Below are 13,921 nucleotides of genomic sequence, written 5' to 3' on the forward strand. Positions count from 1 at the left end.
GGGCCGGAAGGAGGCGAGGGGCGGAAGTTCCCCGCCCGGCGCTCCCGCTCGCTCGGTCCGAGGGGCTGCGGCGCTGTTCATGGTGAGGGGGGAAAGGGCGGCTTAGGGCCGCGGGGGATGAGCCCTGCAGGGCGGGGATGGGCTCCGGCCTTGGGGGGGAGGAGGAGCGGGAGGCTGAGGGGGGACGAGGGAACGGGGAGGGGACTGAGAGGGGCTTGGGGGCTCCGGGCCTCAGCGAGGCTGAGGGGGTTTAGATGGGGCTCCGGCCCTCGGGGGGAGCTGAGAGACTCTGGGTTGGGGTCTCAGTGGGCCTTTGGGCCGTGGGAGGGGGCTGAGGGAGGCGGAGGGGCCGGGGCCTGCGGGTAGCGGTCCTGCCCGGGGTTGCGGCCGGGGGAGGGGTTGGGCTGAGAATTTGGGGGTCCGGCCCCCGAGAGCGGTGTGAGTGTCGAGCAGTGGCCGTCCCCAGGGCTGGGCTGGGGACGTGGTCCAGCCCCAAGGTTAGATAGAGGGGTCCAGGGGGTTGTCTGAGCCCCGGGAGTCGCGGGGTCACGGGCCGGTTTGCCTGGGGCCGGTGCCCAGCGGGCCCCTTGGCCTGGGGCCGGTGGTTTGGGGAGGGCAGGGCTGAGGTTTGGGGAGCAGAGTCGTGGTGCACGGTTGGATCGATCCCCTCGGGAACCCCGGGCCCATCCCTGCCTAAGCTGGGGTGTTCCAGTGCCGGAGGGAGCTGGAATATGAGCTGAGGCTGCATCCCAGAGATGCTGGGATCATCTTTAGGCCATCCCTGCTCCTGCTGATCCCTCTCCTGTGCCACACAGCTCGGGCTCCGTTGGGAGTTTCATGGCAGTGAAGCAAAAATCCTTCAGTTCAGCTCATCCCGGAGCCGTGGGAGCTGGAGGAGCAGGGATAGAAGGGATTAATTATCCCACCGTCCCATCCTGAGGGAAAACAGAACCACGGAGGCTCCATTTAGCAGCTCTGGGGGAATTTGTGGTGCTGAGCCGCCGTGTGCTTGTGTGACCTCGGTGACAGGAATGTGGCTGGAGGCTGCTCTGTCCGCCTCTGAGCAGTGTGGGAGGGCAGGGAAAAGCGAGGAAAAAGCCCGTGTGTGCTCTCCCTGTTTGCTCCAAGAGAAAAAGCCTAGAAAACCTGTGGGTAGTCTGCATTTTGGTACTTGGGGATCTGTTGATTTCTGCATTTGGACTCACAGGAATCATCTGCTCCACTTGTGTGTGTTGGGAATTGCCCAATTCCATCCCAGATTATTGATGGAGTAAGAGCTTTAAGGGAGTTGTGTAAGAAATGAAAGCAGCTGTTGTGGGAAGGCATTGGCTTTGCAGTGCAAAACCCGGCTCAGCATTCCCAGGCGTTTTTTCCCCAGGGAAAAAAAAAATGGGGGCTGTGTCCACGAACATCCTTCACTTCCTGACAGTGAAACATTTAAAACACTTGAGAATTTCACACAAACAGCAGCGGGAGCAGCCGAGGTGTGAAACACCCAGTGGGAACAGGAGTGTCACTGCCAGGCTGGGAACTCCTTCTCTGGGCTGGGAACTGCTCTTTTGGGCTGGGAATTCCTTCCTTGAGCTGGGAGCTGCTCTCCTGAGCTGGCAGCTCCTTCCTAGAGCTGGGAACCCCTGTCCTTGCAGGAAGAGATGTCGGGAGAGAGCGTGGTGAGCTCAGCGGTGCCGGCGGCCACGACGCGCACGACGTCCTTCAAGGGGAGCAGCCCCAGCTCCAAGTACGTGAAGCTGAACGTGGGGGGAGCCCTGTACTACACCACCATGCAGACCCTGACCAAGCAGGACACCATGCTCAAGGCCATGTTCAGCGGGCGCATGGAAGTGCTGACGGACAGCGAAGGTAAGGATCGGGATCATCCCAGTGCTCTCCACATCCTTCCTGGGCAGGGAAAGTCACAGGGGTGGTGGAAAGGTCAGAGGAAATTCTGTTTGTAAGGTTGGAGGGATGGAGGATCTCTCCTACAAGGGAAGGTTGGGAGAGTTGGGGTTGTTCAGCCTGGACAAAAGGCAGGTTTGGGGTGACGTAATTGTGGCCTTCCAATGCCCGAAGGAGCCACAAAAAAAACGGAGAGAATATTTATAAGGCTCTGGAATGGCAGAACAAGAGAATAGGTTTGGATTAGATACTGAGAAGAAATCTTGCTGTGTGAGGGTGCTGAGGCCTTGGCACAGCCCAGAGAAACTGTGGCTGCCTCATCCCTGGAAGTGTCCAAGGCCAGGCTGGACAGAGCTTGGAGCAGCCTGGGATAGTGGAAGATGTCCCTGCGTGTGGCAAGGAGTGGACTAAATAATCTTCACGATCCCTCCCAACCCAAACCATGCTGTTGCTCCATGATTCCATGATTATACAGCTGAGGAAAATGTGGAACAAAAGACAAGGATGACTTGAAAGGACACAGAAGTCCTGTCAGGCCCAGGTGGCACCTGGAGCACCTTTTCAGAATACTGACACTAAAGCTCTGAAGCCCATGGAAAAAGGTGGGGATAGAGATTAGGAATCCTTGAGTTGGGACTTGTGTGTTCTCTTTGAAGCTCAGAATGCCATTCTTTCTTCTTGTTTCCTTGTTTATAAATAAAGTATAAAACATGCTCTGAGCATAGGTATTAATGAGTTAAAAAGCTGATTTTTTTTTTAAATGAAGCAATTTTCTTGTGGGAGTATTGACAGCTGATTTCCCTAAAACAGAGCCAGCTGCAGAATTTTCAAAAAATTTGGAATTTTATCTCCACATTCCTGTGTTGTGGGTGTGCCAGAATTTAATTAGAAGCTCAGCCTTATTTTCTGATGTTTTACCCATAACAATATTAAAGGACCTTTTCCTTCAACAAGAGCCTCTGCAAAGCTGAGCCTGGAGGTTCAAACACCTCTCTTGGGATTAGTTAATTATTATTTGGAAATTTTGTTTGAATTTGCTAAAAATAGAGAAAATATAGTGCAGGATGAGGTTGATTGGACTAAGTTGTGAGTGCTTTAAAATAGGCTGTTTAGAGGTTTATGATAAGCTTTCCTGAGGTAAGAGGAAGTGGATTTGAAGGAAAAAAAGTAAAAATACAGCCTGATTAGCTGAATATTCCTGTTGTAGCCAGAAGTCTTTATATTTAAGCTGGGGAAAACAAAGCTGTGTTGTTCCAGGTGTAATCCCAGGCCACAATAAAGCAGGAATGTGGATGCTGGGATTTGGGGCTCTGGGTCAAGGGGTCTCTGGGATATTTTTCCTGGATACAGACGATGGAGGTTGCATTAAAAAAAGTCAATCTGTGGGTCAAATTTGGAAAAAAATTGTCAAATGGGAATCAATACTGGGTCGAATTTGGGAAAAAAGCCTGTCAAATGGGAATCAACACCTTGATTTGGAACACTGGAGGAGTGGAAATGTTGTGGAGCCCCTCCCTTTGCTAAACTTGAGGTGGATCTTCCTGTCCCTCCGTGAGGCTGCTTCGCTGAATTTGGTAATTCCAGACTTCCCATGGCTGGAAATGGATTGGAAAGTCCAAATCCATTTTAGAAACTCACCTTGGCATGATCCCAGTGTCCTGGGCAGATGCAGAAGGGCTGGGACATCCCAGGGCTCAGAGGCTCTGGAAGTGCAGGTGCTGTTTGAACCCCAAATTTGAGGATAACTGGAGTTTCTCCCTCTAAAAATATGTTTGGGACATAAAATCCCAAATTTGTTTTGCTGTGACTCCCACAGTGTCTGTGTGGGATTGTTCCATGGAACCAGTTTGTGTTTGAAGAGGAATTTGATACTTCCTGTATGTTGTAACACAAACACTCCCATTGCAGCAGTTCTTGCTTTATCTCCTCTTGCCTGGAAACTGGGACAATAGCACTGGGGCTGCTAAAGGAAACACTTTTTATCTGGAATTCTTCAAAATCCTCCTAATTGGTCACACCCAAAACCTGGCAGCAAATGAAACTGTTTCTTAGGAAAAGAAGCCAGGCTTGGGGAGCAACTGGAAGGAGTTGGGTTTAACCAGTCTGGAATGTGGCACACGGTGTCCTGCTCTGTGTCTGGGATTCAGATCCCAGCATCTCCTCCCAGCTGAACAATTCCAACCTGCTGCTCCTCAGCTGGAGGAGAAAAACCTGGGTTTCTCTGGCTGTGGGTGGTGGCAGATGATTGTTTTCAGCTTAGAAATTATTGATGAACTGTAGCAAATCAGCACATTTGGATCATTTTTTTGGATGGTCATGAGCAGGGAGAGGGATGTGAGTTTTCCAGGTGCATCCACCTGTTTCCAATTCTCTTTTTTTTCCCCTGACTCCCTGCTGTTGTTGATGGGGAAGCTGTTCCTGATCCAGCTGCTGATAAGAGAGTGCAGTGTCCAGTGTCAGGCTCCTGTTTCACGTGCCAGGGCTGGGTTGGAAAAATGTCTGGTTGTAGCTGGAGCGTTTGGATCCTGTCCCTGAGAATTCCTGTGAGACAAAGATGAATTTCCTAAAGGTGTTATGTGTCCATGGACAAAGGCAGTGAGGGGAGGGGGAGCTCTGCCCCTCTGCCCAGATGAAATCTCACCTGCAGAGCTGCCCCAGCCCTGGAGCTGCTGGAGAGAGATGATCAGAGGGATGGAGCAGCTCTGCTGGGAGGAAAGACTGGGAGAACTGGGATTGTTCAACCTTAGGAATGACCCAAGTGTGGCTTCCAGGGTCTGAAAGAGCTGGCAAAAAGATGGGAAAGGATTATTTGCAAGGGTCTGGTATGACAGGATGAGTGGGGATGGCTTCAAATTGCCAGAGGGCAGAGTTAGATGGGATATTGGGAAGAAATGCACCCTGTGAGGGTGAGGAGGGGCTGGGATGGAATTCCCAGAGAAGCTGCCCCATCCCTGGAACTGTCCAAGGCCAGGCTGAACACGGCTTGGACCAACCTGGGACAGTGGAAGGTGGCCCTGCCCATGGCAGGGGGTTGGAACTGGATAAACTTCAAGTTCCCTTCCACACCTAACCATTCCATGATTCTATGTTCCCATGGATTCCGTGTCCCTTCCTAAATGGATCACAGGATGTTTTTGGGACACTACAATTAAAAAATAACTCGAAAATACTTCAGCCCACTTGTTGGCTCTGCTGTGGTCGAGTGGCAGCAGGGTCACTTCCCTGTGACTCATCTCCTTTGGGCTGTTTGGGGGGAAACAGAAGAGTTTTTAAAGCTCTTTTAGTGGTCACTCAGATTTTGCAATGCTACTAGAAGTGTTTTCTCATCCCCACATGAAAATGAGCAATTCTGCTTCAGTTTCACCATCTGTAAACACAAAATTGCAGCAGATTTTTGCAGCCTGCGAGGAATCACAGAGGAGTTTTGGGATGGTAATTCTGCTTTCAGCTGGACTTTTACTTTTCTGTGTGCTCCAGTGAGCTTGGCAAGCAGCTGCATTTGTGGAATATGGAAGTCCTAGTTTACTATCATGGCTTGTGCTTCCTCTTTATCACAGAATCCCGGAATGGTTTGGATCAGAAAGGAGTTTAAAGCTCACCTTGTTCCACCCCTGCCATGGGCAGAGACACCTTCCACTGAATCTCCCACTAAGATGGGATTTCTCTGGACTGCCCAATGGGCTTTTTTCTGCTCATGTGGGATGAGCCATTAGCCTGGATCAGTCCTTTGTTCCGTGATTTCTGTCTCTAGTTTGTTGTTCCAGCCTGTAAAATGACACTTGGAGCACTCTTTGTGCTGTCTGTGGACAGCAGGAATGAGGGAGCTGGGAAGCCTGGAGTGAGCTGCTGCAGAGTGTCTCCTCTGCCCTCAGAAAGGGCCGTGTTCCCTTTCCAGATTGAACCAAATGTTCAGACTTTTCCTTGTAATTCCATTCATGCAGAACACACAGGGGCTGCTTTAACCTACTTTCCTTATTTGTCCAAAAAATGACTCCTTCCCCACAAGCGTTTCCTCGCTGCATTCCTGAGCCTCAGCCTGTGAGAGTGGCCATCTGTTCACCCAGGGAAACTCCAGCCTCGGCACTGCCTGACTTTTCCAGGGTCCAGCCTGATCCCAGCAGGGAGAGGTGAAATGTGGATCCTGCACCCACAGCTTTGGTTGTAGCTCTTTTCTTCCCTGGTGAAGGCTCCAGGAAGACCTTGGAGCGCTTTGCAGTGCCTAGAGGGACTCCAGGAGAGCTGGAAGAGGGACTTTGGACAAGGGCAGGGAGGGACAAGACAAGAGAGAATGGCTTCCCACTGCCAGAGTCAGGGTTAGATGGGATATGGAGAAGAAATTCTTCCCTGTGAGGGTGGGGAGGCCCTGGGTGCCTTGGAAGTGTCCAAGGCCAGGTTTGATGGGGCTTGGAGCAACCTGGGATAGTGGAAGGTGTCCCTGCCCATTGGAGGGGAGTGGGACTTTATGATCTTTTAAATTCCCTTCCAACCCAAACCATTCCATAATTTTCTTCCCACCATGGCCCTAAGCTCCACTCTTTGCTCACATTCCCCGTTCCATCCTCACACTCCCAGTTCCATCATGTCCTTCACCAGTTTGCTCCGTCAAGGCCTTTTGCCACATTCCTCTCAGCTTATCCTTACTGTGGCCTTCCTGTGTCCCCAGGCTGGATCCTGATCGACCGCTGTGGGAAGCACTTTGGGACAATCCTGAACTACCTGCGGGACGGGGCCGTGCCGCTCCCGGAGAGCCGCCGGGAGATCGAGGAGCTGCTGGCTGAGGCCAAGTACTACCTGGTGCAGGGGCTGGTGGATGAATGCCAGGCAGCCCTGCAGGTGGGCACGGGGCTCAGGGGACACCAGGGGCAGCTGGGGGTGGGCAGCAGCATCTGGGCAGAGCAGGGTTTTCTCCTGGTCTTTGTGTGGTGGTTTTGGAGGTTGGGATGGAAATTGGAATAGTTCATGTTGCCATCTGCTGGAGTCTGGGCACATATAGGAAAACCAGCTTCTTCTCAGAGCTGCTGGGAGTCCTCTTGTGTTCTTTGTTGTGAGGTTCCCATCTTGAGTTAGATGCCACTGTCACTGATGTGCTGTCTGAGAGAAGCCACATTCCAGATCCTGCTGTTTAGCTGGGCACAGGACATTCAGTGGTGGAGAGCAGGAATGGACACCTCAGGTGCTCCCAGAAGAATGGTGCCTGGCCAGCCACAGCCCAGAAACCACCACAGGGACAGACTGACCCCTCAGCAGAGATCGTTCCCAGGAAATGTGGGTGTTTTCTGGGATCTGCTGTCACTCAGCTGCTGTTTGGTTCTTGTTCCCACAGAACAAAGATGCGTATGAGCCCTTCTGCAAGGTCCCAGTGATCACCTCCTCCAAGGAAGAGCAGAAGCTGATTGCAACCTCCAACAAGGTGAGAGGGAATGGGATGTGCCATGGGGAGAGCTGGGGGTGTCCAGCCTGGAGAGGAGAAGGCTTTGGGGAGAACTCAGAGCACCTTCTAGTACCCAAAGGGGCTGCAAGAGAACTGGAGAGCTGGACAGGGAGGGAGTGACAGGATGATGGGTGGTGCCTTTAAGCTGAAGGAGGGCAGGGTTAAATGGAATATAAGGAAAAAATTCTTCTCTGTCAGGCCCTGGCACAGGTTGCCCAGAGAAGCTGTGGCTGCCCCAGGATCCCTGGAAGTGTCCAAGGCCAGGTTGGACAGGGCTTGGAGCAGCCTGGGATAGTGGAAGGTGTCCCTGCCCATGGCAGGGGGTGCTGATAAGACAGAGGGAAGATAAGAATACACGAGGATCCAGTCCCAGAAGGGGTCAGGAGGGATTGCAGCCCCATTGCCAACCTGTGTGTTACAGGTTTGCAGCAACAGCAGTAACACCACCGAAATCCCATTGGGAATTTGCCATTGCAGCTTCTCTTTGGGGTCTTGGGCTGGCTGAGCTGAGGTTTCCAGCTCTGGCTGTGCTCCCTGGAACTCATCTGTGCTTTGTTTCTTACAGCCAGCAGTGAAGCTGCTCTATAACAGAAGCAACAACAAATATTCCTACACCAGGTAAGTGACTTCAACTGGAATTGTTGAAAGTTTTCACAGACTGAAATCCACTATAAAGGTTTCCTTTCTCTTCCCTCAGACCCGATGACAGATTGGTGTTGGCAGGCACTCCATTTTTTCCCAATTAATTTCAAACTGGAGTCAGAAGGGAGTCTGCTGCCATCCATGGAAGGCTGAGCCTGTGCTATTTCTGTGCCAGAGGAGTTCCTCTAATCCTTAGGTGCAGCTGGCAGAGGCTCCTGGCCAAGTGCTGTCTGCATTCCCATGGATTGCAGTGTGGTAGTTGAACACAGAGAGCTCAGTGAGTGGGGAAATCATCAAACTGGGGGCCTTGTCCTCTTTCCCTTATACATTTCATGACATAACAGTGCCTATCCAGGCTGCTGAGCTCGGGAATGGTTTGATTTGGCTGATAGGATCGTGCACCTGGGTGAAATGGCCTTGGATGGTTGTTCATGGGGCTGTTGCTGTTGTATTGCTGCTGCTTAACGTTTTCCTGCCTTTAGTAGTGAAATAATAAGAATTGATTTCTTGGGGTTGTCCTATCCCTGGAAGCATCCAAGGCCAGGTTGGATGGGGCTTGGAGCAACCTGTGCTGGTGAAAGGCATCCCTGCCCATGGCACAGGGGTGGCGCTGGATGGGCTTTAAGGTCCCTCCAACCCAAACCATCCCAGGAATCTGGGATCTCAGGGCTGTCAGTGCTCGCTGTTCCCACTCTTTCCTTGTGCTCTGTAAATTCCTGCTGCTGCCTCCATTCCCACAGCAACTCTGATGACAACATGCTGAAGAACATTGAGCTCTTTGACAAGCTGTCCCTGAGGTTCAACGGGAGGGTGCTGTTCATCAAGGATGTCATTGGGGATGAGATCTGCTGCTGGTCCTTCTACGGGCAGGGCCGCAAGATCGCCGAGGTCTGCTGCACCTCCATCGTTTATGCCACTGAGAAAAAGCAGACAAAGGTACAGGAAAACTGGGAATGCTCCAGCCTGGCACCCTGACAGCTCAACAGGCTGGCACTTTGTCTTTGTTCAGATTATCTGGAGGATAATCAATGCATTGAGAGTGGGGCAGCACCTGGAGCTCATCCTGGGGGTACAGCAGGAGCTGCCTGCTCAGGGCATATTGGTATATTCCATAAAGCCCTGTGGTATTCCATAATGCATGGTGATATTCCATAATGTTCAGTCTAGCTCTGTCTTCAGACAAAATTGTGCATTTAACCACGTTTGGGTTTGGGGGTTGCAAGTAGATGATCTAGGGTTGGAACTAAATGATCTTTAAGGTCCCTCCCAACCCAAACCATTCCATGGTTCTACACCCCCGTGTAAGGAGGGATCCAGCAATGGCACACCTTCCCTGTATTCTTCCCTTTCCCAGGAGAAATCTATCTGCTTCTGGTAAAAACTCAACTGGTTGTTGGTCTCAAAAACTGGAAGCAAATAATGAAATAGAAAGGATTTCTGTGCCTGGAAGGATTTCTGTGGCTGGGGTGCAATTCAGGAATTGCAACACCAGGTGTGAGGAATCCAAACCGAGGTAACCTGCTGCCTGCAGCGAGTGACCTTCTCTTCCCTGCCTGCCAGGTGGAGTTCCCAGAAGCCCGAATTTATGAGGAGACCCTGAACATCCTGCTGTACGAGTCCCAGGATGGGAGGGGGCCGGACAATGCCCTCCTGGAAGCCACGGGAGGGGCTGCAGGGCGCTCCCACCACCTGGAGGAGGACGAGGAGCGGGATCGCATCGAGCGCGTGCGGAGGATCCACATCAAGCGCCCCGATGACAGGGCCCACCTGCACCAGTGAGCCTGGGGGACCCCCACAGCTCTGGGCAAGGGGCTGCCCTGCAGCAGGACTAGGCAGAGCAACTCCTGTCCAGCACAGTCTGTAAATTGTGATTTGTAACAAAGTCTAGGTTATATTTGGGGTATTTAAATGCGGTAGTTGTAGGGCGAGGATCGAGGAGGTTACTGGGCAGCCTGGAAGGGCCTGTTGAGCAGCTGGAGAAATGCCCAGAATTTTTAGCACTCTTGTCGTTGCTGTTTCGTGCTGGAGAGGAGGAGGACTGGCTTCCTGTGGCTTTGGTAATGATCCTGCACTTTAAAAACCAAAACAACAAACAAAAGGTCAGCCAGCCAACCCTCCTTCCCTCCAGGCACTCCCTGACCCTCCTGGGCTGGGGGACAGGCAGGGACCTGGACCCAGGGCTGCTGCACAGCTCCTTGGCTCTTGGGGGAGAGTTTGGGAGTGCCTTGAGTGACTCCCCAGAGAACAAATGGCACAGGCTGATGAGATTCCTGCAGTGCTGGGGAGAGAGGGACCCCTCAGAGCAGTGGGAGGGAGCAGGGGCTGCTCCCTCAGGTTCCCCACAGCTCTCAGGATCTGCTCCTCCAAGGGTTCAGTGGAGCTCCTGCAGCGCTGAGCTGGGGACACCCATCCCTGTTTTATCCCAATGGTTCAAGGTTAAAGTTCCTCCCAAAGGAGGAGAATCACGAGCAAATTGTCCACGGTTGCTTTCCCTAGGAGTGGTGTTGGTACTGGTCAGTGCTTAGAGCTTCTGCCTGAGCCTGGATCTCAGCTGGGGTCACAGCAGGTTCAATCCTCTCATGCTGGGGGGTGTTGGTGGGGGGCAGCAGTCCTGGTTCCCTTCTGGAACTGATCCAGGAGCGTTGCCTTGCTCTGAGCGAGGGGAAATAGAAGCAGGCAGTGACCCAGAGGCAGATATTCCCTGTTTGACTTTGTCCTGAGGGTATTCCAAGTCTTCCCAGCCATAGCAGCTGTGTGTGGAAGGGCAGAGTGTGAAGGCCACTGCACTGTGGTTTTCTATGAGTGCTTTTCTCTTGTCAATGAATATTTTATCTACCTCCTTGTCTCCTGTTGCCTGTTGTGGAGTCAAGTGACAGCGATGGTGGGAGGTGGGGTGTCATTCCATAGGGCTGGCAGCAGAGCCACAGCTGTGACAGTTCAGGTCACCAGCCCTGGGAGGGAGAGAAACCTGAGGTAGGAAGTGTTAAACTTGCACTGCAACAGCACCCATGAGTGACACCAGAGCACTCTGCCCTGGGCTAGAGTTTCTTTTGACCCTTTCTGTGGAATATTTAGCACTGGCTTTAACAGCCACACTCCTCTGGAGCAGCAGCTCTGTGTTCCTGCTCCAAGGATCCCTGCTCCTGGCTCAGGGCTGCTGAGGACATGGGAACAGGGTAAAAACCAAAGGTGCTGCAGCAGCACCAGCCACGTTCTTCTGTTCCACAGAGCTCCTTGGTAGAGGCTGAAACACACCTTGAAGTGGCTGCACAGTTTTGGATCATCAAGTAAAGCTCAAAGATTTCAAATTTAATCTAAGGCCATCTTTCTAGTAACCAAAGACTTCTCCACATTGCAGGCAGCTGCTGGCTGTGGCAGGTTTTGTACCTGTCTCCTCTCCTCTTTCTTCTGCAGCTGCTGCTTGTTCACTGAGAGCTCCACAGTCTCCTTGGGGTTCAGCAGCCTCAGCTCTGTCCTGACACCTCAGGGCTTCCAGTTTGAGTTGTACTTAAACCTGTTTGCAACACCCTCTGGGTGCAGAGGGGGAAGGAGCCAGTGCCTCTCCCCTCAGGGCTGGCACAAGCTGAGGGCAAGGCAGGGAAGTCCTGGATTGCTGTTTCTCCAGCACTGTGTACTTTGACACTTACTGGTGATTACTGGGCTGCTGCTGGGCATCATCAGGAACAGCCCTGCTGCCCTTGGTGGGGAGGCTGTGTCTCAACAGAGGGTGAACAGGGACCAGCACCAGTCCTGCAGCAAACCCTGCTCACTCCAGCTGGGAGCTCCTCTCCAGCAGGCTCAGGGCAGCTCATCCCTGGCTGTGCTGACCTGCAGAGCCCAGACCAAATCCAGTCCTGGGGGGCAGAGCAGCTTCATCCCCAGGAGGTGACACCAGTACTAAGCACCTGACAGGTCACAGCTACGTGATTAACTTCTCTGTAAATAGATCCTTAACTGGCTTCAGGCTTTCCCCTTTCGTTCTTAAAAACCAGGGGAAGGCTGTTTTTAATCTTTGTACAGTGCTTTGTAGAGTTGTTGGTTTAGCAAAGTCACTCCAGGAGAGTTAAAGCTGCAATTTCAGTTTTGTTACTGCATTTGTGGGCAGACTCTGCCTTAACTCACTCCTGAGCTCACCCTTGGGGTGCTGGAGTAGTGCAGCCAAGCTGTGCTGTCCTGGGGACTGTCCTTTACCTGCTGCCCCTGTCCTTGCTCTGGGCACACCCTGCTCATGCCCTTGCACAAATGCTCTCAGTCCTGAGCCTCGTTACTCTAAGTGGTTTTACTCTGAGCTCTCAGGTGCAGCTGGGGATCAGGGCAGGTGTCCTGGGCACAAGCAGCTCTTCAGATTATCCTCCCCTGCCTCCCAGTGCCAGGGAGAGCAGAGCTGGCTGCTCCCATTCTCCAGCACCAGCAGTGACAGCCCAGGGGAGCTGAGCAAAGTCCCCCTGGGGAAGGGATTTTGTCCCCTCCCAGCTCCTGACACGGGTGGGGCTGCAGGAGGAGGGGACAGGGACCAGCCCTGGTGCCCCCTTCCCACCTCTCTCCCTGTAGCACCAAAGCAGCTGCTCCTGCACTTCCCCAAGGCAGGTTTGGATCCCCTGAGCCACAGCACCTGGGCAAGGCTCCAAGCTCCCATCCTACCTTAGAGCAAAGCGTAGGTAGAACCTTTTAGTCTTAATGGAATTGTTTCATGGACAACAGCAAATTCCTGTTCTGTACAATCATTCCCACCCGTCCAGACTTCTGCACAGAACAAGCTTCAGCTGGATTTCAGTGTATGGTTGATGTTTGCAATATGTATTTTTTGTTTTTTTTTAATATAACACAATAAATTAGAAGATATTTCATATTTACATGCGAGTCACTTTATTGCTTGCTTGGAGCTCGATGTCCTCATGGGCTGTGTGGCTGGAGGAGCTTTTGGGATGAAATATCAGATCTCCATCTTAATTAATGTCAGTTTGACCTCCCAGCCCTCCCTATGGGAGAGGCTCCAGCTGTTGGGATTCTCTCAGGTCTTTCCTTTTTGAGAAAAGTTGTTTTTAGACCAGGGTTAACACTGCTCTGCACTTCTTGCAATGCCCCTGAGTAGTGACTCCAAGTACAGCTAGAGAAGCCTTTTGGCTTCTGTCCTAATCCTTCTTGACCTCTCAGAGATGGAGATTGTACCTTGGAACTTTGGGGATAAATGTCCCTGTGACCATGTAACGAGCGTCTCCTTCTGGGAACGTTACAGCAACATCAGGGATTTTATTTATCTATAGTTGAGTAGTTTTAAGCTATAAAAAAAGAGCCTAAAACATGCAAACAAACTTTCAAATCACAGCAGCCCTGTGGCATCAAAGATTCCAGGGGAGATGTGAAGGCTGGTCCCATCCTGCAGGCTCCTTTCTGTTCCCAGCCAAGGGAACAGGAACTAGTTCTCATCAAGACTTTTTTGGGGTTGACACCTGGGAGGAGAAGAGGAAGGAGCCATTAAATCAGGAATCCTCACGGTGCCTGGGAAGGGAGGTGGTGGTGGAGTTCCTATTTGCCCATTGGTACGTAGAGACAATTCCCTCCATCTCATCTGCAGGATGGAGAACTCCACCTGGAATTCTTCCTTGGAGCTGTCAGCTCCTCAGAAGACCTGCCTGAGTGACAAGAAGTGCCTTTCCTCCATCCCCCAACCCATTGCAGGCACAACTTGGTTGAGGGAGTAGAAAACATCCCCTGAGGCCTCATTTACTGGTGCACATTGACTTTGGGTCAGACTAAATTCTCTAAATGCCCACACCAGGAACCAGCCTTGCTCCCCAATCCCTGGGCCACTTCCTGCACAATCCCTGGAGCTGCAGCTCCCAGCACTGGATCACCTCATGCAGGTGACAGTGACAGGGTGGTCACTTCCTGCTTTGGGACTTTGGGAGGGGACTCAGTCCCTCCTGGACTCCCAGGAAGGGAGGGCTGTGC

At 52.2% G+C, this 13,921-nt stretch overlaps 2 protein-coding genes across 2 annotated transcripts in view; one reads left to right on the plus strand and one right to left on the minus strand.

Annotated features, from left to right (window-relative positions):
• KCTD10 (potassium channel tetramerization domain containing 10) lies at nucleotides 1-12,822 on the plus strand. Its single transcript, XM_066331557.1, has 7 exons — nucleotides 1-82; nucleotides 1,647-1,860; nucleotides 6,560-6,729; nucleotides 7,220-7,306; nucleotides 7,893-7,945; nucleotides 8,710-8,905; nucleotides 9,530-12,822. Exons 1-7 carry the CDS (start codon nucleotides 80-82, stop codon nucleotides 9,746-9,748), a joined length of 942 nt encoding a protein of 313 aa, XP_066187654.1. The 5' UTR covers nucleotides 1-79; the 3' UTR covers nucleotides 9,749-12,822.
• The window catches only part of MYO1H (myosin IH), an 18,083-nt gene continuing 16,973 nt past the window's right edge, over nucleotides 12,812-13,921 (minus strand). Inside the window, exon 31 of the mRNA XM_066331558.1 lies at nucleotides 12,812-13,419. Coding sequence (XP_066187655.1) covers nucleotides 13,396-13,419 — 24 coding nt within the window. The 3' untranslated portion in view covers nucleotides 12,812-13,395. The remainder of the gene's footprint in view (nucleotides 13,420-13,921) is intronic.

The sequence above is a fragment of the Sylvia atricapilla genome, chromosome 17 (genome assembly GCF_009819655.1).
Source record: "Sylvia atricapilla isolate bSylAtr1 chromosome 17, bSylAtr1.pri, whole genome shotgun sequence".
In the NCBI taxonomy this organism is placed as follows: Eukaryota; Metazoa; Chordata; class Aves; order Passeriformes; family Sylviidae; genus Sylvia; species Sylvia atricapilla.

What these genes read in the sequence shown, in the direction of transcription:
- KCTD10 (XM_066331557.1), top strand. An exon ending in AGTGCTGACGGACAGCGAAG is followed by an intron (nt 1,861 to 6,559) that starts GTAAGGATCGGG and finishes CTGTGTCCCCAG; the next exon opens with GCTGGATCCTGATCGACCGC. An exon ending in AACAAATATTCCTACACCAG is followed by an intron (nt 7,946 to 8,709) that starts GTAAGTGACTTC and finishes CCATTCCCACAG; the next exon opens with CAACTCTGATGACAACATGC.